At 46.7% G+C, this 26,169-nt stretch overlaps 1 protein-coding gene across 3 annotated transcripts; it reads right to left on the bottom strand.

Annotated features, from left to right (window-relative positions):
- Window positions 1-126: 126 nt before the first annotated feature.
- On the bottom strand, window positions 127-13,926 carry LOC130836572 (cytochrome P450 4F3). 3 transcript variants are annotated; one of them, XM_057708832.1, is made up of 13 exons: window positions 13,913-13,926; window positions 13,433-13,631; window positions 11,423-11,567; window positions 8,560-8,613; window positions 8,340-8,467; window positions 6,083-6,204; window positions 5,048-5,318; window positions 3,938-4,004; window positions 3,627-3,756; window positions 1,193-1,326; window positions 1,032-1,096; window positions 795-877; window positions 143-382 (listed from the first exon to the last, which is right to left on the bottom strand). In XM_057708832.1, exons 1-13 carry the CDS (start codon window positions 13,924-13,926, stop codon window positions 205-207), a joined length of 1,590 nt encoding a protein of 529 aa, XP_057564815.1. In that variant the 3' UTR covers window positions 143-204. The 3 variants fall into 3 exon arrangements, with proteins under 3 accessions (XP_057564816.1, XP_057564815.1, XP_057564814.1); XM_057708831.1 differs by lacking the exons at window positions 11,423-11,567; window positions 13,913-13,926 and adding an exon at window positions 9,691-9,835 and having other exon boundaries at window positions 13,433-13,630; XM_057708833.1 differs by lacking the exons at window positions 11,423-11,567; window positions 13,913-13,926 and having other exon boundaries at window positions 127-382; window positions 13,433-13,625.
- Between the last annotated feature and the right edge of the window lie 12,243 nt (window positions 13,927-26,169).

The following is a 26,169-nucleotide window of genomic DNA, read 5'->3' as shown; positions in this document are numbered from 1 at the left end:
AGTCCGCTCCCCCCTCCCCCGCCTCCATCACCTCCCCCCTAGGTTAACAGCCACGCCCACCCGCCTGGATCCTCCCAGGCCCCAAGCTCTCCCTGCTAGCTCTCAGTGAGACTGGGGCAGACGTGCCTGCACAGTTTTACTCCCGGGAAACTGCAAAGTGAGGTGTCTAGGGTTAGGGTGGGTCGCAGGTCAGACGGTAATGGGTCATTGCTGGCTTGCACTCAGCGGCTCCACCCGCAACCAAAGTCCACCCTCGGCTCGCAGGATCAGCTCCGGCTTCCTGCGCGGCTCCTCCTTGTCCGGCAGGACACGGAAGCGCAGCAGGGTGAGCGCCAGGACCACCTTCATCTCGGTCATGGCGAACGTCTGCCCGATGCAGTTCCTGTGGGCGGGAGTGGGGGCTCTGAATGCGCCCAGCACTTTCATCTGGGCCCCACCGCACCGGGTATCTGGCCCACAACCCCACCCCCACCCACGGGAATACAGGAGGAGGCTAACCGTGGCTGGAACCCCCACGTGGGCTTGCATATCCCCAGAGCCTAGCCCAGATTCCAGGCCTGAACTCAGACCAGCAGACAGGCTAGTAGGGCTCTCAACACACCGGCGGAACCCCCCTTGGGCCCACCACCATTCCCCAGACCCTTACCCACAAGGTCTGGGGGTGGGGGGCAGAGGGAAACTCTGACCACCTTAAGTTTTCCCTCTTCCTGGCCCCCACAACCAAACTTGGAATTTCAGTCCCAGATCCCCGCCCACACCACTCCATCCCCAGCTTAGATACCTGCTGTCCTCACCTGGGCCCTGCTGAGAAGGGAATAAAAGCCAGCGGTGACCTCCCCTTGATGTTTTCTGGGTCAAAGCGGAAGGGGTCATAAACCTAGGTGCAAGGCAAGACAGGGCTATTTGGCAAATGTTTGTATAATGGGGGAAGGTGATGTCCGATTTGCCAAGCCAGAACCCTGTGCCCTCCCCTGGGTCCCCCGAGGGGTGTGGAGAAGGATGAGGGAGGTGGGGTGTGGAGGAGGCAGCACCTCAGGGTCTGGCCACACAGATGGGTTGTGGTGGGTCCCAAAAATACTGATGAGGCAGATAACACCTGTGGAAGAGGAGGGGCCGGTCAGGACTAGGTCCAGCCTGCCTAATGGGCCCCTCTTTCTGACCAGGAACCTCCTCCCTTAGTCATTGTGGGCACCTTTGGGGATGACCCGGCCATCTGGAAGTACAGTGTCCTGGGTACAGCGGCGGGAGATGACTGTAACAGGGGGGTGCAACCGCAGACTCTCCTTGATGCACATGGTCAGGAAGGGCAACTGGGCCAGGTCGTCCCTAAGGAACCCCCATGACAATTATCCAGGGAGCAAAGACCGAGACCACCCCTCCCCCAACCTCCTGCTGCCCCATAACATCCTCTCTGCCTATAACAAAATTGCAGGTGGATCAAATATCTCCAAACACATTAGGTTGTATACATTAAATATGTACAGCTTTTTCTTTGTCCATCACACCTCAATAAAATGGTTCTTAAAAAGAATGAAAGAAAAGCAATATCACAGAAAAAACTTAGTGAGATATTTTTAGAAGCTTTTCTAAGCAAAACATCGAAGAGCCAACCAAAATTTTACAAATTTGTATAAAAATAAAATATTCTTTATGGCAAGACAGGAAAATCAAAAGGCAAATGAGTAAGAAACAAAAGACCAGATTCAATGTTTACTCTTATTTATTATAGCACTAGAGATACTAGCTAATATAATTAGGGGAAAAAGGAGAGTAATGCCATTTGAAACATGGGGTAAGTATGCTATTTTTGGCAGATAGTAATTTTTTACTTAGAAAACAAGAGAATTCACTAGAGAGCTTTTTATAAACCTTGAAAATAAAATCCCGTAAAGGGACTGAATTCTTTTTCTTTAATCCCCTTCTTTTTTTGTGGTGATTTAAATTCTTAAGAGCTGATACAGTTAACGAGTTAAAAATTGGAAAACCACAAAACACCACCCCTGGGGCCCAACAGCACTTATTTCCCCTCCTTACAGTTTGCCTAGTGATTATTTTATATGTATCCTTCCAGAGGTACTTTCTTGTATTAAAAATTATATAGTAGCATGCTCTGTAATATACTCACTGCTCTGTATCTTTTTCACATAACAGTATTTCAATTTCTTCTTGTACATCTCTTGGGCCCTGTGTCCAAAATAGGGCCTTTCCTACTCTGGAGCTATAAAATAATTTCCCATGGTTTCCTCTAGAGTCTTTAAGGCTCCTTTATTTTTCATATTAAATTTTTGATTCATGTAAATGTTATTTTCTTATAAGACCTAAGAGCAGGTTAGATTAACTTTTTTCCATGTAGCTCTCCAGTTGTTCCAAGTTTTTATTAAATGATCTTTATTTTTCCTATTGGTATGAGACTCCATATTTAGTATTTATTATGTTCACTGGGCAAGAAATTTATGTCCATAAATTATTAGTTTTTCTATTGGAAATAATAGAATAGGTGATGAAGAAAAGATGATGGTAGTGATATAAAATATCTGGATTAAAAATAGCAAGAAATGTGAATGTCTGCATTCCAAATGAACTTATAAATATTTCTCAATCCAGATAGACTACGTGATTCACCATAGCAACAAGAGTTCCTTAGGGTTAATCTAGCAAAATCTGCATAAGATCTCTATACTAAAATTTTAGACTCTATTAAAAGCCTAAAGATTATTTGAAGATACAAAAATGGACATTCATTCCACACTCTGGGATAGTGTGTGTTAATATTATGATGTAATCTATTTTCCACAAGTCAATCATCTGTTCAATTAAACCTCCCTCATTCCTTTCTCTCTCTCTGTCTCTCTCTCTCTGTACCCACATCATTTCATTTTTGCCCAGCTGTCTTTATGACCAAACTTCACCTCAGATACACTGATCATCTTTAAGGGTCTCAGCTGAGGCACTTTTTTCCACCCTTGACTTTTCCTCTCTTACTCTAAACTCTGCACTGCCCATGTACACTGGGAGTGCCCTGACCTGGGACTATTCCTCACCAGGCTGGGAACTCCTGGGAGGAAAAGTCTGTGTCTGGGTCCTTCCTGAGTCTCCAGGACACAGAATGGCGCTGGGAAGAATTGCAGATGGCATAGAATTTTGGATAGGAAGGCAGTTGGGCAGTGTTTCTGGGGACTGAATGGATGAAGATGCAGGTGTTCCTGGAAAGAAATTGAATGACTTTTGTTCTCAGGTGTTCCCTGTGAATCTTGGACTAAATAATATGAAGAATTAGGAGGCAGGAGTTCAACAAATATCCAGGAATGAAGATGTTTGAAAACATGTGATTTCAGAGAGAAAAGTAAGGGAGTGGAGGGGAAGTTCGCTTACTGAATATGTGCTAAGTGGCATCATCTGCCCTCACGCATTGTCACTAATCCTCTCAGAAGTCCAGGATTTCTGTCCAAAAAGCCTGCAAACTTTCCCCTGCTATACATGCTGGGTACCAGACACTGCCTCTTGGAGCTCTTCCTATTCCCAGTAAGCAATAATGACAGTATCCACAAAAAGATTTTCCCTCTTCCCAGCCAGGAGCAGAGCCAATGAGAGGGGCTCAGAAAAAGACCAGGAGGACTTGCACTCACCATTCAATCTCTTTAGGCTCACGGTCCCTCAGGAGCTCTTGCACCTCCTGCCGGCAGCGCTCCTGGTATTCCGGGTGCTTTGCAAGGTTGTACAGGATCCAGGAGAGGCCACTGGCTGTGGTGTCATGGCCTGAGGGGCAGCCAGGAAAGTTTGGGTCTCTGGGCTACTTCAGCACCAGAGGGTGGACAGCACCCTCACAGTAAGGCCCATGGGGAGGACGGGGAGGGATGGGGTGGTCCAGGGTCCACACACCACGTCCCTGGGATTGAGGGACCCCTCCCCCTGTGTAGTCTCATACTGGGACCCTCACCCCCAAACATGAAGGTGTCAGCTTCAGCTCGGATATCTTCATCTGACAGTCCCTTCCCATCTTCATCCTGGAGAGAAAGCGAGATCCCTGGAATCACTGAGGGCTCCTGAGTCTAAACTGGGACAATTTCTGAAGCTCCATCATCCATCCTGAAACTCAAGCCCACCCTGAACTCCTAGACCTCCTTTGTTCACTATCATCAGAGGTCCTACCCCACAGGCCTCCTCTTGAGCTCTTTGCCTCCTATGTTGTTCCTGGTGAAAGGACTCAGTGACCTATAAATATTTTCATGTTTCTATATGATGCAACCTGGGTTGTAGGATGATTGAGTGGCAACTTGACTTGGAAGCTAGAGGTTGACCATTGCCCCAAAGCCGTTTGCTCACATGCTAGGATAGTAAATCCAGAGAGTCCTTCTGGAAATAAGAAGTGGGTTATACACCTGTAGAATCTATAGACTTTGCCTTCTCTCCCACAAGGATTTTTTTAAGCTCTAGAACAATTGCTCCCTCCTTTTCCCTCCCCTCCCCTCCCCTTCCTTTCCCTTCCCTCTCTCTCCTTCCCCCTCCCTCCCCACCACCCCCAGGGAAGAAGGGGCAGATGTCCTGTATAAGTCCTAAAATTCAAAATCTGGAGGTACTTCTCCTGTGATGAAAGCATGGCTGCATGTATAGGTAAAAGCATCATGGAACCCTCAGAGGAATTTGGGGATTGGGAACCAGAGCTACAATTCTACTCTGCCTACTGTTACTGCTATAAGTAACAAATGGGCTGCTCTGATCCAGGATTCTGTGTGTGTGTGTGTGTATATATATATGTATTTATATATGTATGTATTTATATATACCTGTATATATACAGTCTACCCCTGTGGTAGACTAACTTATTAGCTTCTAAGTAGAGTAAAATCTCAGGCCCTTCACAGTTTCAGACTTAGCAGTCCCCTGCAGGCTGCAATCTACACAGTCATCTCTAAAACTTATCCCTGACCTGTGCCTCATTTCCTCAAGCACCTTCTATGGCTCCCAGTACCCTCTGCATCCCATCCAAGTTCTTTGATCAAATCAGAGTCCATTCTGCCTCTTGAACTCAGATCTCAGAGGAGCCTACCTTGCTCAGCAGGAGCACATCAATGAAGTCCAATGTCTTGGTCTTAGCCTTGGCCTTGAGGAAGTCATCAACACCCTCCTTGGGGAGGGTGCGGTGCCGCTCCTGGATGACAGCATCTGTGAAGTCGTGCACCAGGCGGCAGGCCCTGCGGAAGCGCTGCCCTTCCGGGGTGAGGTAATACAGGAAGTCCATGTACAAGAAGAGCTGCTGATGCCGTTTTGCCACAAGGGCACTGAGTTCTAAGATAGCGGCAATATATTCACTGGGCTTCCTGCAGGTTGAAAGCATGAAGGGAGGCAACAACATAAAACACCTGAAGCCCAGAAGTCAGGAAGTACCTCCCATCAGGAAACTGAGTCTCCAAGAACAGATGGCCCACAGATACAGTGTGGAGAGGAGCTAGGATATGTGACCTCCAGACTCTTCTCTCCCTCCATCCCATCTCTGTGAGTTGCCTCCATGCCCCAGGCACCCAGAGCACAACTTAGATATCATGCTTCTCTCCTGTCTCTTATCCAGTATCTGCCACTTCTCCTTCCTAAAACTGTCCACACAGCTCAGACCTTATCCTCTCCCAGCGGGTCAATGAGCCAGCCCCTTCCCTGGTCTCCTTACATCCAGTATCAACAGCATTCTGTGTCTACATGACAGTTGGCCTTTATGGAGTCAGATGTCCAAGCTCAACTTTGCCTAAGACCCTCATCTGCTCAAACACCTCTCTTGGCTCCCAGGAAACTTCAGGTAAAGTTCATATCCTCCTTGTCTGACTTCGGAAAGTCCTTATGATATAACCCTGCCAAGGCGTCTCCTTACTGCTGCACATACTTTTCTCATCCTACTCTCCTGGCCTTTATCAAACAGTTCTACCTACCTGAAAGGATAGCTCCTTATCTTTCCCTTTCCCTGTCCTTCATTGTCCAGCTCTGGCCCACCTCCTCCAGGAAGGCCCTTCTGATTGCTCTGGTCAGTCCTTGCTCCCCCATCTACTCCCTTGGGTCTATGGCTCACGTTCCAGGGCCCTGAGCTGAGACTCACTCCTGGCAATTGCTGTCAAAACTGAAGACGCATTTCTGCAGACTGTCCAGGGTCATGAGGCTGATGTGTTCAAACATGTCCAGATGGGTGTGGCCCTCTGTGACCAGGCGTTGCCACTTGGCCTGTACAAAGAAGGGGACAGAGCTGGGGCTGGGAACTGACTCCCTTGACCCCTCCCTAACACCAAACACCAAGATGCACTCCCCCAGACTCTGGCTCCTGGGCCCAGGCACCAAACCCCAGGGAGGACCAGGCTTGGATAAGAGTGAAAGCTGTTACTATTAGGATATGAAGTCTCCATGGTTGGGGGTCAGGAGATCTGGGTTTTTAAATCCTGTCTCTGCCCCCTTAATCTGTGTACCCTTGGTCAACTTATTACATAAAGTAAGGGCTCAACAAATGTTAGCATTCATCATCTTCACTGTTAAAAACTGATTAGGAAAATGTCCCCTATGTTGAGAGAGGTAGTCCTTCATGGCCCCTGAATACCCTTGCCCTTTTTTGCTGTGTATGCCAAAAAAATGCAAGATTCTGATATTCTTTACCTTGGCCATTTCTCAGAGGTGTGTTTTTAGCAAACAACCTTGAGGAGGTTTCTCCTAGACAAATATCAGGCTTGCTTGTAATTGCTATAAAAGTCACAGAGTCCCTAAACCTAGTGCTCCTTCCCCTATAATACAACATACTACATGAGCAGGCATCTATCGAAATCCACCTCTGTCATTCTTATGCTATTTGGTAACTTGGAGGAAAAATGCAAACGAACAATAAGCACATGCCATTTTCTGTGCCAAAAGTAATAAACTGTCCTTTGTCTCTAACCCAGGAGTCTTACAACTTCTGGTAGAATCCATGAAACAGTAACACGCTCCCTTGTCAGCTTGCAGGTATGGAAAAATCCAAGGCACTTCACAAAATCCTTACCTCCACTACTTCATTCCCATGTATATATCCAAACCCTTTGCAATGTAAGTTTTCAGTAACTTCTATTGGAGGTGGAGCCTATTTCATTATCCTTTGATTCTGAGCTGGCCTCGGACTTGTTTTGGCCAATAGACTGTGGTGAAAATAATGAGGTGTTCATCCCAAATCTAGACCCCAAGGGGCACTGCAGATTCCTCTCAGTCTTTTCAAACCCTGCCTCTGCCATTTGAACCAGCTTGAGCTGCCTTCAGAAGGGAGAGAATCACTTGAAAGGAAGTCCAGTTGTCCCAGCTGAGGCCATCCTAGATCAGCTTGCAGCCAACCAAGCTCCAAACATGTGAGAGGACTGACTCCAGATCGGTAAAGCTTCCTATCTGTATGGTCAGGCCACCCTAGATAGCTGTCCTCTTATTCTCTGTACAACCCTTGCTTGGCCAGTCCCTGCTTCACCTACACGCTATTCACATGACTGACCTTCCCTCTTAATCATAGAGCCTAATCAGTAAACGCCTACATGCTTGCCCCAGACCCAGATAGTGATTCTTCTAATATTTAGATCAAAATATCTCCACCATGATAGCTTATCAAAGGGGTAGTGAGGGGTGTGCTCCTCCGCTGGTTTCCCTGGTAACTTATGAGTCAACCTGACATCAATTCCCCTACGACTGGGGGCAATTGGACTACAACTGGAAACCTCCCACCCCCCACTCCCGTAGGGAAGACTGCTGCCATGTCCTTCCCGCTGTCTGCTGCACATGCTGGGGTGTCACTCCAAGTCCTTGCTTCAGACACGTAAGGTGGCTCTATCCATTAAACCACTGATGTCTCTTTTGCTGACTCCAGCTCTTTCTTCAGTCTTTGGCTTGCAGACCTGCGGGGTGCAGCCCGACACTGTCTGACCCACAGCTGATCACAGATACATGAGTGACCCCATCCACATCCAGAAGAACCAGCCAGCTGACTCACAGACTTGCTATCAATACTAAACCCTTATTGTTCTGAAGTGATCTGTTACTCAGGAGTAACTGCTGCTCGATGTTCATCCTTATCATTAGACACGTCTCAAGATTTCAAGGCTTCAGTGAGGGAAACGTAGAAACTAACACCTCCTGAGCACCTACTGTGTGCCAGGGACATGGCTCCACCACATTATCTCGACTACCGTGCAAAGCAGGGATCACATTACACTCATTTTATAGCCAAGGAGATTGAGGCTCAGAAAGAAAGAACAATGGCCTCAAGTCACCGAGAAAAGTCAGAATTACAGACAAGATGTCTCTGAGTTCCTATTTCCCCAAGGGTCCCCCTGGGATCCCGGGTTCACGATACTCACATGCATGATGTCTGCACTCTTGATGAAAATCTTCACATAGGGCTTCAGGATGTTGAAGTGGAAGGCGGGTGTCAGCATGCGACGGTGGCTGCTCCACTTGTCACCGGCACTCAGCAGGAGCCCATCCCCTAGCAGCGACAGCCGCGGGGAGTGGGCAGGGGCAGCATCTCCCCTGGGCCCCCAAGGTTGTCCCCAACCCCCTTCAGTCACAGTGACTCACCCAGCCAGGGCTTCAGAAAGTCATAGAAGTGCACATCCTTGGGTGCGACGGCAGCTGACATGAATGAGGACCATTAGGGGCCAGGGAGATGGAGAGGGAAGGGACTTTTGGTGGTGGTGGTGGGGTGAACGCTCCCATCCAGGAATCTGCATCCCCCCTTCAAGCCCAGCATAGCAGGAATGGGGCCAAGAGCACAGGAAGCAGGAAGGAGGGGCAAGGGGAGTGGGGAACCAGACCAGACTGCAGCACTGAACAGAGCACAGGTAGAGCTCATAGGCACAACTCCGTACGCTTAGACCATACTCCAACATGCCCCAACATGCCCCAACATGCTTTGACATGGCACCTTCTGAACACTGAAGCATAGCCCTGCAGTTTACAAAATGCCTTTACAGGGACCTAGGACGCCACATCTGCCCAAGCACTCTGACCTCTCCTGAGACATCTGACACAGACCCGTGTATTACATGTCCTGACAAAGCCCCAACATGCATGACACATCCTGACATGACACAACATGCTCTGCCACGGACCTGAAGACAATCTGACGTGACCTCAATGTGCCCCAGGTGGGTCCCAGACAGGACCTATTACAGTGATATCACAGACCTGAACCAGGCAAGACCAAGACACGTTCTAAGACCTGGATCAAACAAGACTCACATAAGGTCTCAGGCATTCTGAAAGAGACACTGAGTCCCAGACCTCAGGCAAACACCAAAGTGGCCCAGACGTGACCAGCAAGAGAACCAGACAGTCTCTCATGGCATCTCAGACAAGAACCTGAGAGACTCCAAAATGCCTCAAATGTCTTTGGTCACAGCTGAGACCCAGACATGACTGAGACCATCTCTGCTTGAGCTCAGGTGCAAATGTATACCAGGTGTCATCAGGTATAACATACACCAGCTGTAACCAGAATCTAGGTAGAAACATAAACATGACCAGACATGGCCATGCAGCAGACATTGCACAGAGATGACCAGAGGTCAGGCAGGGGGGAGTCCAGGTGAGAGAGAGTCAGTGGCATCTCTACCACAGCCCCCTCTGTCTGCACCCTGGACACCTCCCCACCTGGAGGCAACACAGAGACCATGGCAGTGGGCAAGCTGTGGCCAGGGAGGTGTCTACCTGGAGCAAAGAGCACAGGCTTGATGCAGGTGGGGTGGAAGATGCGGATGACTGCATGCCAGGGCCCCACCCACCAGCAGCACACATTCCCGTAGGTGCTGGCCAGGCCCTGTGTGTACAGGAGACCTTCCTCCGTGCTCTGAATCTGGAGAAGGACAGAAAGGACCCAATTCACACTCTTCCCGGCTGCCAGAGGGAAGAACTTGCAGGGAAGTGATCCACACCTGAGTCCATGAATCACCTCCAGCAGCTGCTCCTCTGTCCTCAATCTCCTCCTGGGCTCCCTCCCCACATCCTCCATGTAGGACAATTGCGGTCCCTTGGTTACAGGGATAGAAATATCTTTCCCTCTTTGGATCCCAAACACCATGTTCACCTGACTTCTCTTCCACCCTCATGTGCCAGATAAGGAAACTGAGGCTCTGAATGATGAAGTCACTTGCCCACAGCCTCCCAGATGGTAAGCCTGAGACAACAGCCCAGGTCTTTCTGAATCCAAGGCCTGAGTTCTTAACTATTTAGCTGCTCTGATCCCCCCAAAATAGCTCAGAGGACCCTATGCTTGTCAAGACTGGGCACTCAGAGTCTCAGGGACACAGAAATTGGTCCTATGACACCGGGAAGGGAAATTAAGGGAATCCTGTATCTTTTCCTGGAACTGTTGTGAATGAGCTCACTTTTCCATGGGGCTTGAACTTCTGGGATTCATCTTTGGCAGGATGAGAGTGAAGCCACCATGCATGAACACAGAACTAAAAGATGAAGACATATTTTTGATGACGTTGTTTAAGGCCTGTGTCCTGCTGGGCCAGAAGACACCCTCCTTGGAGTTTACAGTCAATTGATTCCCTTTCTTTGTTTAGACCATACAGGATTTCATTTCCACCACTAACAGCTGAAAGAGATTTCAGCAGCCAGAGCGAGCCATGGTTCTACCTAGAGTCATTTAGCATTCTGGTGTCGGAACCAAGGTCTCTGTTAGGTACTGAGCATTCCTCTGCCTGCCTGGTCTGTCTGGGGATGGGAGGTACAGGGGACAGGGAAGGGAACCAGGGTGGGATGGAGTCTCCTCAGGGAGATTCCTGAGGACTGGAGAAGGAGGGCACTGAACTAGAAGTGATGGAGCTGCAGGAGAGGGTCAAAGAAGCCAACCCACCTGAGAGGTGGATGTCACAGAAATAGCAGCCCAGATCCTGCACCAGCTACAAGCCCTCGTTGCTCTGACCCTGGGGATGGGTGGGACTGCGGGCAGGCTTGGCAGGGGGCCTGGGGTGCTATGGATGCCCACTGCCTCACTCTACCCTCTGCTTTAAAAAATTTCTGCTCATTTGTTCCAGACCCAGTTCTAGTAACTCCTCCTCCAGGAAGCCTTCCTGCATGTCCCAGCAGAGAACATTGCTTCTTCTCTGGGTTGTCATAGCCCATCTCCCTCTGGCCAATTCCTGACCACCACAACAGGTCAGGGATCTCTCTGTGCAGATCTGGGTCCTCAAGACTTGGGGGGGTGTCCTTCACCCAGAACACCAGGGTGGGTTGCAGATGGCAGTGAGAGGAGGGAGGAGGCAGTGAGATGGGGGTTGGTGAATACATGAAGGAAAAGAGGAAGATGGCTGAGATAGAAGAGGGGAGGAGGGGCAGGGTTCTGTAGGGGACACATAGAAGCTTGGCGGGGAGGGCCTGGAAGCCCTCAGATGTGCCACTGCACCCACCACCACCAGCTCTGCATGGATACCTGAGGCATTGGCCACAGTCTGGGTCATGTCAGGGTGGCAGAGAATGACCAGGGGGGTGATGGGGCCCATCCAGACCATGTGTCCCTGAGGGTAGTTGGCCACCAGCTGAGTTAATTCCCTCAAGCCCTGCTCTGTGGGTGGCGCCTGCAAGCAAGGTAACAGCCATCACTCACCAGAAGGAGCTGCTGCAGTGGACAGTGTGTGAGGTTCTGCACAGATGGAGGGAATGTCTGCTTCCACCTGCTCCTTCCCTCTGGGGGAGGAAGGGGCCTGGGGCGTCTCCAAGTCCCACTGATGCATCCCAGGACACAGGGAGAAGACAGGCTCTCTGCCCACAGGGAGGGCGACTTTGGCTTGAGAAGACAAAACTTTTTTGTCCTGGGAGTGGTCCCAGCCCCAGGGACGACCAGAGGCGTACATCCCCATGGAGGAGGACTGCTAGTAGCAGGGTGGCCTCAGGTGTTGTCCCAGGGATTTGGTTCTACATCCTTTCATATTCTGGCCAGTCCACATGGCCTCTGGTTACTTGCATAGTAAAGAGTCTGCAGACCTGGGACCTTCCAGCCCTGGCCGATCCCAAGAGACAGGTGTGAACTCTGCCCACCAATCAGGAGAGCAGCTCCGACTTATGAACCCCTTCTGCTGACCACACTCTGTGCAGAGTGCATCCTGTCTGTCTATTTCTCTGCAAGCAACGGGCATGCCTGTCAATTGTGCCATATACAAATGAAGAAATTGAGGCCACATGCCCCCAAAGGGGAAGAAGGGCTGGTCATCTCCTGGTGAAGCATCCTCTCTCTCAGGATGCCCCATTCAAGCCTGACAAATAACCCCAGGTGCTCTAGGCAGGTGAACATAAATCATTTTCACCTTTGTGACTTGTTTCCCTCTCCTCAAGGACCTTAAGGTGAGGATGCAAAACACTAGATGATATCGGTCCAGAGAGGGAGAATGACTCAGCTCAGATCACTCAGCAAGAGGGCCTGGAGAAAGGAAAATTGACCAAGACTGTCCCCCATGGCCAAGTCCTTGAAGAGGAAGGCAGGACTGCAGTAACTTTGTAACATTCCTGCTGCTTCCAGGACTTGCTGAGACTATTTCAAGACCTAGAATGTCAGCAAATCTTCACGGTTATCTTCAGAATACCACCATTCTGAACTTTGCCTTAACGAACAGTGATTGCGGTAAGTCCTCTCCCGAGTTGTAGTTCTTGTCCCAGGCAGGAAAGGAAAGCTGTCTGGGAGATGGCAGGAGTTGGGTACCCATCCCTTTGACCTTGCCTGAGGGAGGTGATGGCAAGTTCATCACCTTAGTCATCATTTATTTTGCATGCCTAATGTATGCCAGCCCTGGACTGGGCACTATAGCGTCTGCTCCCCAGAACTATCACCAAATTATAAAGATGCTTAAAAAGTAAATTGGACAATTAATTATTTAATTAATCATGAGCAGGGCCAAGTCAAAGGTCAAAGTCTGGGGCACAAGGCAGGTGTGGAGAATGGGGAAGTGTTAGAAGGCTTCTGAAAGAGGAAGTGAGTGGCCAACTTTATCCAGATTGGGCAAGAGGCTCATTGGAACAAATTGGGGGGGATGGGAGTAAGATTAGAGGAATGGGTCCTGGCAAGGGGAGGGGTGGGTAGCTGTGCACCTGTAAGTGGGAATGGGGAGGTGACAGCTATTTCCTGTGGGGAAACTGTAGTCCAGAATAAGACACAATGAAATGGGCCACATGCAGAGCAGACCCCGGGCAGTGCACCTTATCAGGTGCACTAATGTGTGGAAGACAGGCAGGAAAGGGACCCCAAAGCAGGCTGGGGTGGAAGGACAGGATGTGGGAAAGGTCTCAATGGCAAAGCAGAGGAATGAATGAGCAAGGAAAGAGGGGGCTTCTCGGCCTCCTTGCCTTCTCTGCTGTCCTAGATCACAGCCCAAACCCTGCGCCCCATTCCTGGCCCCTCAGGAAGTCCATCCACCCTGATCCCCAGACCCATCCTGCTGCCCACACTCACCAGGCCCAGGTGACCCAAGAACCAGTTGCGTTTTGAGGGCTGCGGGAAACATTGGAGGCGGCGAGAATTGTTGTAGGAGGTGTAGGTCAAGGTCAGGATGCGGGCCAGGAGCCAGGAGGCCCCGACCAGCAGCAGCAGCAGCCACGGGGAGGCGGCCAGGGACCCAAGTCCCAGCCAGGACAGGCTCAGCTGCAGCATCCTGCAGGGCAGACGGGTGGAGGGTGAGCCCCTGAGGGTGAGGAAAGGGGCAGTGATGGTGAGCTGTGCAGCAGAGACACAGAGAGAGAGAGGACCAAGGGAGTGAGGGGCAGGGATGGTGAGTGCTGAGGATAGGGCAAGAAGGGCTCAGAGAGGAGCAGACAGGGGCTCAGAGAGGCGAGGGAGAGACAGAGGTAGACAGACAGACAGACAGACACACACACACACACACACACACACACACACACACACACACAGAGTGTGTGTATGTTAGTTACCCACTGGTATCCACCCATCTCCCAGGCCAGCTCATTCCCTGGCGCCACCCTGCCTTGAGCAGTGGCCTTCCCCACCCCAGACCAGGACCCAGAGCCCCTTGACCCCCAGCCTGGTACCTTCTGTCAAGAGCGGCTAGTCCCATACAACTTCCTCTCCCCTCTTTCGGCAAAGGCTTTTCCTGGCCCCTGAAATAGAGGAAGAGGCCAGAGGCTGGGCTAAGCCAGCCAATCCCTGCAGCCTCCTTACTTCCTCCCTACCTGGCAGCTGCTCAAAGAGAGGGAGGAGGGAGGGGGTCTACAGTGTTATTGAGGGTAGCCTGTGAGCCAGCTCAGGATCACACATTGTGGACACTGGCTCCTCAGGACTCAGTGCTTCCCCCGTGGGCAAGTTGGGGTGTGAGCAAAAGTGACTCTGGGCCTCTAACTTAACAGTCACCCCTGCACTTCCAAGACCAGGGTGCAGCAGGTAAAAGCATGAACATTCATGTTCCAGGTGAGCAGGGCCCAGCTTAGCCTTGTCCCCATCATCTCCAGGGCTCCTCTCCACGCGTGGGCCAGGAGGGTGTCATACACCATTTCTTGGCACAGAACCAGGAAGCTCAGAGACATGAAACCTCTGGCCTCTGGGCCACACAGCCTTGCAGGAGTTCAAGTCTTGCATCTAAGCAGGACCTGTGTTGACACAGGGCTACTGGGAGCAGGAACTGAGAAACCAGCCTGGTTGGGGATTATCTGCATCAGATTCAGGAGATAAGGGCCCAGTCAGAAGAGGGCACCTGGAGGCACGAGGGGTAATGCTTCCAGGGGCCAAGAGGCAACAGGGTCCACACAGGGGAGGGCAGAGCTTGGAGATCCTGAGTGGGCAGCCTCACTGTGACTGTGGGCTGTGCCGGCCCTCTCTGGGCTCAGTCTTCCCATATGAGAAACAAGATGTTGGATGAGACCTTGAGAGGAGGACTGGGGAGGGCTCTGCAGGAAGATGGGAAGGATCAGGAGCCCCCAAAAGGATGGAATTAAGGAAAAGTGCTGGCAACTAGTACTTGTGTTACTGTGTGCTAGTACTCCACATAAAGTAACCCTACTCTGGGGAGAGAACTGTATGCAAAGAGTGTCTACTCTGTCCTGGGTACCTCAAAAAAGCATCCCTCAGTGTGTCAGGTACTCTACATAAAGGGTGTCTACTATGTGTCAGGTGCTCTCCATAATGCATACCTACTATGTGCCAGGTACTCTATGTAAAGTACACACACACTGACTGTGTGCTGGGTGCTCTATGTAAATATGCCTACTGTGTGTCAGGTGCTTACACAATGTGTACCTACTATACCTCCCAGGATTTGACTTGGGGTCTTTAGAATAAGTAGGCATTCTGCCTGCTTGCTGGCATTTCACCTTTCCTTCCTAGGCTGTTGGAAATGATTAAGTTCTGGATTCAGCAGGACTGAGTTCAAATCCAAGCTCTGCTACTTGCTGGTTGTGTGAACTTGGGTGAGTCAAATGCCCTCTCTAAGCCTCATGCTCTCTTCCATAAATGGAGAGATGGATTATATCTCTCAGGTAGTTCATTCCTCAACAACAATATATACCTGACCACCTACTCTGTACCAGGCATGCTGCTAGAACTCGGGACATTGGAGGAACAAGACAGACAAGGTCTCTGGATTGTGGTGCTCATGTATGATGGGGGGAAGCCATCAGGAAATAAGACTCAGTCAGATGGTGGCAGTAATGAAGCCCGAGACAGGATAGAAAGTGACTGAGGGGTCTGTTTTGGATGGGGCCATCAGGGAGGGCCTCCTCGAGGAGGTGGCCTTGTTACAAAGTCCAAGCTTGTACTTGTCAACTACAAATGGTCACTTTCCATGGGCGCTTGCCATCTGCCTCTGCAAGGATTACCTCACACTGTGCTGCTGCGGCTGCTGACCTTCCACATCCGCTGAAGGAAATTCAGGGTGGAGACCAGGAAGGAGACACTCCGTGCTCTGGAAAATGGGTGGAACAGGTCTTCAGATAGATGTTTTCAGGAGCTGATTTTATGAGCCCAACCCTTGCCTCTTCTCATATCTAGGAAGGCACTAAATCCCTACAGGGTGACATCTGCTCCTCCTGACTAGCAGTAACCCCCTACAAAAATACATGTTTGATTGCATGTACTTCTCCTTCACCAAGATTTTGTATATAATAATTTCCCCCCTGCCTCCTTGGAACAGTTTCTCAGAGCTATCTGGGATGCTGTCTCCTGGGCTGGAGATCCTCATTTTTCCCCAAATAAACTCAACTCACAGCTCTCATGTTGTGCATTTTTTTTTTTTTAAGTCGATATACTGCTCGACACAAAACAGGCTAATGAGTTGAGAGATGAGGTGTTGGGGCAAGGAATGGTGACTTGATTTGGAAAGTTGGCAGACCAAGAATTTGGTGGACTAGTGTCCCAAAGAATCATCTTACCAGAGTTAGAATTCGGGCTTCTTTTATACTCAAAGGGTGGGGATGACTGGTTGCTGTAAGCTTCTTGGTGCTGGAATTCTATCTTCTGGTAGCTCTCCAGGAAGTCCAGTCATATGGTTTCTGTAAATCTCCAACAAGACAAATGTTATTCTTGGTGCCACGACTTTGTATCTCTTTATGAATGAAAAGTGTTATATCAATACCTTTAAATGTTAAACCTGGGAATCAAAGCATTGGGAAAGGGCTATCACTTATATATCAGGCTATAGGCAACATTCTTTTACGAAGGTGCAGAGTCAGTGTGACTAAGCACAGGTAAGAGAACACAAAGGTTTAAAGATAACGGAATAGATCCAATATGGAGTCAGGTCTGTTCTTCTCTGTGATGACCTTTGAGCAGAAACCTGAATGACTGAAGAAGTGGGTAGTGAATAAAGATCACCCCCACCACGCTCCCCCCAAGCCTGGATAGCACTGGAAAGACCCAGCACAAGGTGGGGCAATCAAACGGACTTTAAACGTGTGTCATTCTTGCTTCCTTCCTCAAAGGTGCTGAGATAAACAGAGAAAGTGAGGCAATTACTCTGTGTCTGTTTATGGGGTAAGCAGGAACGAGCTGTGCTGGAGACCACATTGATGTTGAATTCCGGCCAGACACACAGGCAGAAAGCAGTGGCTGCATTTCACTTACCGTAATAGAGATCAGGAAATCTAACCAGCCACTGACGACACATTAAGCCAGACCGTATCTGTAAGCTGGTGTTGTCAACAGGGGCTGTCAACTTGCAGCTGTCTAGGCAGAGGCACCTGGAAAACAACTGAGCTGGTTTTGGAAAAAATAAGGCACAAGGAAAATTTCAGGAAGGTCCAGAAGATGCATGATAGTTGCCCTGAGTGGGATTTATTGGGTGATGCCAGTTTTAAAAAGTAGCCTGACAACCCCCACCACAGAAGTGGGGGAACTGTGGAGGGGAGTCAATAGGGAACATCCCTGTGGAGGGGGAAAGGCGATTTCTCATCCCAAACCAATGGAGCGACTTCCATATTTTTCCAGTGGTTTAGAATCCATGCTTTAATGCAGGGGACATTCGATCCCTGGTCAGGGAACTAAGGTCCCACATACCTTGGGGCAACTAAGCCTGCATGTTGCAACTACTGAGCCCGTGCACTCTGGAGCTGGTTCAGCACAACTAGAGAACCTGTGTGCTACAACTGCTGAGCCCGCACGGTCTGGAGCCTGCATGCCATAACTAGTGAGAAGCTTGCGAGCCACAATGGAATATCCTGCATGCTGCAAAGAAGGTCCCTCCTGCTGCAACTAAGACACAACACAGCCAAATAAATAAATAAATACACACATACATACATAAATAAATGAATGAATATTAAAAAACCCTCAAAAGCAAAAAACAAAAACCAGTGGTGGGAAGCCCCAAGAACATCACTCAAAAGGAGAGAAAAGAGCCTGAAGGGGGAGAGACAGAATTTTCTACCCATTCAGGTGTCTGCTTAGTCAGTGCGTAAAGGCGCTGGCCAGGTGCAGAGTGAGTGAACCTGTGGAGACATGAGGAGCTGACACTGACCCAGGTTGAGATAATGGGCTGCAACAATGTTACTGAGTCCAAACTTGTACTGCTTGCCACAGAATAAGACAATAAATCAAGAGACAAGCTGTTGGGACAAGGAAAAGTGACCTATTCTGAAAGCCAGCAGACCAAGGAGACGGCGGACTAGTGTCCCAAAGAACCATCATACTGGAGTTAGAATTCAGGCTTCTTTTATACTAAAAGGGAGGGGCTGTGGCTGATTGTTGCAGACTTCTTGGTGCTGGCCAGACCCCAGAGTGGATGGGATAATCCTTTGTTCTAGTAGCTGTCCCTGTAGGTCTGGTCACAATGTTTCTATAAACCTCCAACAAGGCAAATGTTATTTTATGTCCTACAACTCCTTATCTCTATATGAATGAAAAGTCTTATTAGACTTAAATGTCAACCCTGGAAGGCAGAGCCTTTAGAAAGAGGTATCATATATTTCAGCCGATAGGCAACATTCTTTTACAAAGGTGCAGAGCCAGCATGACTAAGCACAGACAACAGAGCACAAAGGTTACCGACAAAGGAATAGATCCAATGTGGAGTCAGGTTTGTTATCCCTGTTACGATGAGAGTCTGGCCACCCACATGCATCCTGTCTGAGTCGCATTAGGAGATGACATTTGGTCCGTGGATGGCACCTGCAGGCAATCAGAGGGGATTAGAGGATTGACATCTGTCCTCTGCCAAAGGCCACCACTGCTTTCAGCTTCAGCGAATCCCTCTGGGTTCCAGGAACAGCTCCTCCCTGGTTTGGGTGTGGTGTCAGCTCTCAGCTGATGCTAGCCCACAGGGGGCTACACTAGCCTTGATGGCTTCCCTTGGTCCAGTTGTCCACTGAAACAAAAGATGTGCAGCGTCAGAGCAGTGAGTTTCTGTTCTTTTCGGGGACCCTACTGAAGACTATAACCCGGGAGACAGCCTCTCAGTTAGCTCTGAGGAACTGCGCCAAAGAGGTAAGGAGGGAGGTCAGCACATATGTGATTTTAGCTAAGGGGTACGTGCAATCCTACATACATCTTGTTAGATGGTTACTGCTAGTCATGAGGAACAGATTTCTCAGTTAATATTTCTAGTACTTTTCTAAGCATGGGAAGATGCAAGAATACAGGCTCATAAAATTTTTTCTAAATACATCTAACTATTTAAAGGCCTGTTTTCCCAGTGTACAGAGTGCCTCATCCTGGTCTCGGTCCTGAATTAGGAACAACAATGGCTAATGCCTTAATTGTTGTAGAACCAGATGGAGAGCAACATTCCTTGTTTACACAGCCTGTACATTGTAAATGGCCCCTACTTAAAGCCACTTCCACGTAGCGCTTCTAATGTCTCTGCCAGGACCCAACTACTACATTCCCCAAAGGGATCAGACAGCTCAGCAACCCAGTTATGTGAGTGCCGATGTTTGTGTAAGCACAGAAAAAATTGAAAACTTTTTCTGGAATAGGAGGGCTGAGTAGAAGTAACAATGGTTCTGTTAAATGTCTACATTTAACCAATTGTTTCCTTTTCTTAGATGAAGCCTGAAAAGCATTTTTTATTATAATTACTTATCTATGTAATTACAAATTATATTCTTAAAAGGAAAATTTTTTAGTGTTACGTGTGGTACCATGCTTAGTGCATGCTTAGTGCCAGGCCTGATGGGCAGCAGAACTCAATATACACGAATTGTGAGAAGCCGGAGGGCATCGTGGTTAAGAACAAGGACTCCAGTTGCCAGGGTTCAAATCAGGACCAGCTGAGTGAATTTGGGCAGGTCTTTTTACCTTTCTGTGCCTCAGTTTTCTTGCCTTCCAAAGGTAAAATAGATATCTAGTGGGAAGCAACTGCATAACACAGGGAGATCAACTTGATGATTGGTGATGACCTAGAGAGGTGGGATAGGAAGGGTGGAAGGGAGGCTCAAGAGGGAGGGGATATGGGGATAAAAGTATAAATACAGCTGATTCACTTTGTTGTACAGCAGAAACTGGTGCAACAGTGTAAACCTATTATACTCCAATAAAGATCAAAAAAAAAAAATGAGGATAATGACAAGGTGGCTGTGAAAATCAAAGAAATTGAGATAAAGTGCTTACAATATTCCATAGCTCACGGTCAACACCAAGCATGCATAATTTACTTATTTCTCTTATTTTATGACAGAACCAGGACACAGGCACCAGCAATGAGCCTTAGCCCCTACTTGCATACACATCAGCTATCTTGCAGGCTATGAATATACCCTGTTCTTTCCTTCTTCCCTCAGCAGTGAAGAGGCTCCCCTGAAAGGAGGAAGCACTGGCTTGGGATCAGATGGCTCCTGGTCAAGGTTGGGCTTTGCCACTCTCCAGCTGTGTGACCTTGGGCAAGTAAATTGCCCTCTCTGAGCCTCACATTCCTTCTCTGTAAAAAGGGAATAACAACAAGCCCTTGGGAATTAGAGGAGGGAGTCCATGTATGTCTTAATTTGCATCCTCTGGAAGTAGATCTTGATGCAAGGATTCAAGTGCAAATACTTTATTTGGAGGTGACCCTGAGGAAAGAATTCAACTGCAAGTTGTTTCTTTGGGAAGCAATCCCAGGAAATGCAGTAGGGTCCTGTGGAAGTGAGACTGAGAAGGGAAGACAGCAGATAAAGTGTACTTTAGCCAGAAAGCTCACACTGTGGTACCTGGGGCTCAGTCCCCCTGGGAGAAAGCAGAGAACATGCACCCACCAGTCCTTAGTCAGGGCTGCTTCCAAAGGCATTATTTCTCCAGAATGTCCTGCTTGCACTGCATGGCTGAGGTCTGGGGACAGAGGCAGGGGCCTCCCACAGCAGTTGTAGTGAGGAACACAGCCTGGTGCAGACAGTCACAGTGGTTCAGTGACTTCAAGACACATACAACCACACCCTTCAACAATACACAGAGACACACATGCACATAATTGCATACACAATTGCATAGACATATACACTGTGTACACACAGACACATAAATATAGTTATGTGCACACGTGTGCTTGCAGTTACACACACACTCTTACACACACGTTGGCACATACACACATACACACATTTGTGTACCTGCACACACAATTACATGCATACACTCACATACACACACCTTTACACATGTGTGCACAAGTTACACATACACATACACAAAATCTCGCATACAGTCACGTAGCCACACACACACATAGAACTCATGGAGACCAAATGTCTTAGAGCTTGTTGTCTCTGAATCTTCCAGCGGAAGGAGGCCCCAGTACACTCAGGAGAGGAACGAACACCCCCACAGCAGCCAGTGACTAGACCAGGCCTGGATGTGTATCGAGAATTAAGCAGGAGACCCATGGGGCCCATGCCTCCCCTTCTCCTCCTCTCTCATTCATTCACCATCATAGCCTTTAGTGGAATGTCAAAGCCAGTTTGTAGTGGGAGAAGAGACATTTGACACCCCAAGTATAAATAACTCTTTGAAGGGGTTAACTTCACAGTGGGGGAAAGAAACCATGCATTAACTGTTGGGAAAGTGGGATCAAGTGAAGTTTTTTTTTTGTTTTTGTATTTTTTTTTTTTTTTAAGATTGAGGTAATACCAGTATTATTTATAGTCACTGAGAATGATCCAATGGACTTCAGGATACGTGCTCAATATAAAAAAATTTATTGCATTTCTATATTCCAGGGGTCAGCAAGCTATGGTCTGTGGACCAATACTGGCCTGTGGTCTGTTTCTGTAAGATATAAAAGCAAAGAATTGCTTTATATTTTAAAAGAATTGTAAAAGAAGGAAAGGAAGAGGAGGAGGGATGCAAGGCCTGAAATATTTACTCTATGGGTCTTTACAGAGAAAGTAAGCCAACCCTTCTGTACACTAGCAATAAACAATTGGAAAATGTTTTCAAATATCATTGTTCAAGTATCATGTACCAGAAAATGTGAAATACTCAGGTATAAATCTAACAACATAGGCTCATGATTTCTAGGATGAAAACTTCAAGACAATGATGAAAGAAATCCAGGAAGAACCCAAATTAGTGGAGGGATATACAGTGTTCATGGAGTATGTTGACTGAAAAAAAATGCACAGCGTGAGAGTTGCAAGTTAAGTTTTATCTGGGGCAAAATGTGGACTGCAGCTCAGGAGACAGCATTTCAGATAGCTCTGAGAAACTGCTCCAAAGAGGCAGGGGGAAGGTCAGTATGTATGTGGTTTTGGTAAAGGGAGAATACATGAAATAAAGCACATTTTTTTTAACGGAAGGTTTCTGCTAGTCTTGTGCAGGTTACTGCTCGTCATGAGGAGTAGTAGTCACCATGAAGGATTTTAGTGCTTTTCTAGATGTGAGGAGATACAAGAATTGGGCTCATAAAATCAGCTCCTGAAAATATCTATCTGAAGACCTGTTCTGCCGGTTTTTCCCAGAGCACAGAGTGCCTCATGTCTGCTCTCCAACCTGAACTCCTTTCAGGGGGTGTTGAAAATCAGCAGCTGTAGCAGCACATGATTTAATCCTTGTAGAGGCAGATAGGAAGTGCCAATGGCGAGTGCCAATTTGTAGCTGACAAATAGAAGACTCAATATTGTTAAGATCTTAAGTAGCCTCAAATTGATCCACAAATTCTAAGAAATCACAATCCTAGTAGGACATTTTGTAGAAATAAGCTGATTATACAATTTACATGAAAATGCAAAGGATTTATAACAGCCAAAATTGTTCTGAAAAGGAAAAATATAGTTGAAGGATTTACAAAGATTTACCTCCTTTCAACACATGGTATAAAACAACAGTAATCATGACAGTATTTTCAGTAAGTGGTACTGGAAAAATTCAACATCCACATGCAAAAAAAAAAGTTAACCCATACCTCACACCTTATACAACATATTACTTAATATGAATCATAGAACTAAATGATGTAAAAATGTGAAACTTTTAGAAGAAAAAAATGGAAGAGAATCTTTGTGGCCTTAGGTTAAACAAACAGTTCTTATATATAACAACATAAGCATAATCATAAAAAGAAAAAAATGATAAACTGCACTTTATAAACAATTAAAAATTTTGCTCTGTGAAAGAAATTTAAGGTAAAGACCAATCACACACTAGGAAAAAAGACTTGTAAATCACATATCTGACAAAGGACTTGTATGTAAAATCCACCAATTGGAAGGAAAAAAAATCCGACGAAAAATAATGGGCTAAAGATTTGAACAGGTGCATTACCACAGAAGCTATATGGATGGCCAATAGGCACATGCAAAAATGTTCAACATCATTAGTCATTAGGAAATGCAAACTAAAATCACAGGGACATATCTTTGCACACCTATAAGAATGGCTGGGGAAAAACTGACATCACCAGATGCTGGTGAGTATATGGGGAGTAACCAGAACTCTCACACATTAATGACAGGAATTTTAAATGATACAGACACCTATGGAAAACAGTACGGAGGTTTCTCAAAAAATTAAAAATAACTACCATATGATCCAGCAAAACTGAAATCAGGATCTCATAGAGATGTCTGCACCCCCCTGTTCACTACAGCATTATTCACAGTATCCAAGATATTAAAATGACCTTACTGTCCATCAGTGGATGAATGGATGAAGGCATGGTGTACACACACACACATACACACACACACTGGAATATCGTTCAGCCAGGAGAAAGAAGGAAAACTTGCTGGCTTGTGACAACATGGCTGGACCTTGAGAGCATTATGCTAAGTGAAATAAGTTAGAGAATGACAAATACAGGCAGCCTTCCATATCTGTGGCTTCTACATCTGCAGATTCAACAGATCCCAGATCAAAAAGATTCACAGAGGTGGGGAGGTCCAAAAATTTCCAAAAAGCAAAACTTGAATTTGCTGTGCACCAACAACTGTTTACATAGCATTCACATTGTATTTGGCATTATAAGTAATCTAGAGGTGATTTAAAGTATACAGGAGGCTATGTGTAGGTTATATGCAAATGCTACACCAATTTATATGAGGGACTTGAACTTCCCCAGATTTCAGTATCCATGGGGAGTCTTGGAAGCAATTCCCCTCGTCCCCCACAGATATCGAGGGATAACTGTACTGCGTTACTTATATTACTGTGTACATATATTAGTTATATGTGGAATCTAAAAAAGACAAACTCAAAGGAGCAAAGTAGAGTGATAGTAACCAGGGGTTGGAGAAATGGGGAGATACTGGTCAAAGGATGCAAACTTCCAGTTATAAGATTAACAAGTTTGGGGATCTAATATACAGTATGGTGACTACAGCTAATGGTACTGTGTCAGAAACTTGAGTGTTCCTGAGAGAGTAGATCATAAATATTCTGACCACAGAAAATAAATAGTAAGTATGTGATGGGGTAAAGGTGGTAGCTAATACTATGTAGTCATCACTTTCTAATTTATAAATGTATTAAATCAATGTGTTGTACACCTTAAACAGACACAATGTTATGTATCAATTATATCTCAATAAAGCTGGGAATTTTAATTACAATTTAAATGGCACACTTTGGAAATAGTTTGGTTGTTTCTTCTAACATTAAACATACACATACAATATGAACCAGCCATCCCATTCCAAGAGCAATGAACACTTGTACACAAATATTCATAGCAGCTTTACTTGTAACAGCACAAAATTGGAAACAATCCACATGTCCTCCAACTGGTGAAGAAAATGAGGCTCAACATACTATGGAATATTACTTAACTAAGTTTTGATGCATGCAACATGAATGAATTGTAAATGCATTGTTGGGGGAAAGAAGTCAGCCTATAGGGATGGAGAACAGATCCGTGTTTGGCAGGCGTTGGGGTGAAAAGGTTCTGACTATCATGGGTGACTATGGTAGTGGTGGTCATACAACTCTAGACATTTCAAAACTGAGAACTGTACACCAAATAGAGCAAATGTTACTTTTTTGTAAATTTTGTAAGTTTACAGACAGCTTTAAGGTGAGGCTAAGGGTAACTAATAACATGTATTATTTGCATAAATATACTAAGAAGTGGTATAAAAAAGTAAAGTGTTTACCTAAAGATGAAAAAACTGGGAAAATGAAGGACATATGGAGGAGCAATATTTTTCACTAAGCATCTTATCTTCTACATGAGTGAATGAATTCCCTGTCAAAAATATTATTTTAAAAAGTTAGGCACCATTCTTCAAAGTCTCATCTAGTAAGCCTACAGGGTCTCCCCAGGTGATCTGATGCACCTGGGGCTGAGACACACCTTGAAAATTACTTCCTTGGAAGGTAAGGTATGAACTCTGAAGCCAAGATGACCACACTTAACTCCCACTCCACCACTCATCCACTGAGTGACCTTGAGCAAATCTGTTAATCTCTCCAATCCATAAGATTGGTGTGAGGACAAAATCTGTATACCTGGGGGAGCTGAAGTGTCATCACCTTCTCCCTTCCAGTGGTCTACTTCTGTTTATAGGACCAAAAACATCAGTGTCTGTGGAGTCACCAAGCCTTATGTGTTGTATGAAAAGTGTTTAACCACCCCCACATCTTACATGAATGTATGTGTATCTATTGCTATAGAAATAAATTTCTAAACCAAAAGTTATGTGATTAAGAGTAACTCAATTGGTAATTGGTTGTGATATCTCAAGCCATCAAGGTGCCTAAACAGAATTCTTGCAAAGTGAAGACAAACTAAGTTATTTTCTAACATAATGCCGTTTACAGAAATAAAGAGTGGCTTGAATACTTACACTTAAAGATTTTAAAGACCCCCAAGATGATGATTTTTATGTTGTGGAATCATGTTCATGATATATTATTATATGAAAAATCCAGAGTAACAAGAAAAAAGGGAGATAAAATAACATTTTTTAATGTTGAGGTAAAACTCACATAACATAAAATTCATTCGTTCCTAAAATTCATAACAGTAAAAAGTTTTCGATTCCATGCATCTAGTACATTCACAACGTTGTGCAACCACCACCTCTCCCCTATCTAGTTCCAAGATATTTTCATCACCTGCAAAGCAGACCTGTACCCATTAGCAGTCATTATTTCCCCCTCCGCCCTCCAGCTCCTGGATTTATCTCTATGGATGTAGCTACTCTGCACATTTCATATAAATAGAATCATACAATATGTGACTTTTTTGTATTTGGCTCCTTTCTCTTATCATGTTTTCAAAGTTCATTCATGTTGTAGCAAGTATCAGTGCTTCATTCCTTTTTATGACCCAATAATATTTCTTG

This window comes from Hippopotamus amphibius, chromosome 15 (assembly GCF_030028045.1).
Source record: "Hippopotamus amphibius kiboko isolate mHipAmp2 chromosome 15, mHipAmp2.hap2, whole genome shotgun sequence".
NCBI lineage: Eukaryota > Metazoa > Chordata > Mammalia > Artiodactyla > Hippopotamidae > Hippopotamus > Hippopotamus amphibius.
This window is presented reverse-complemented; position numbering and strand designations above follow the sequence as displayed.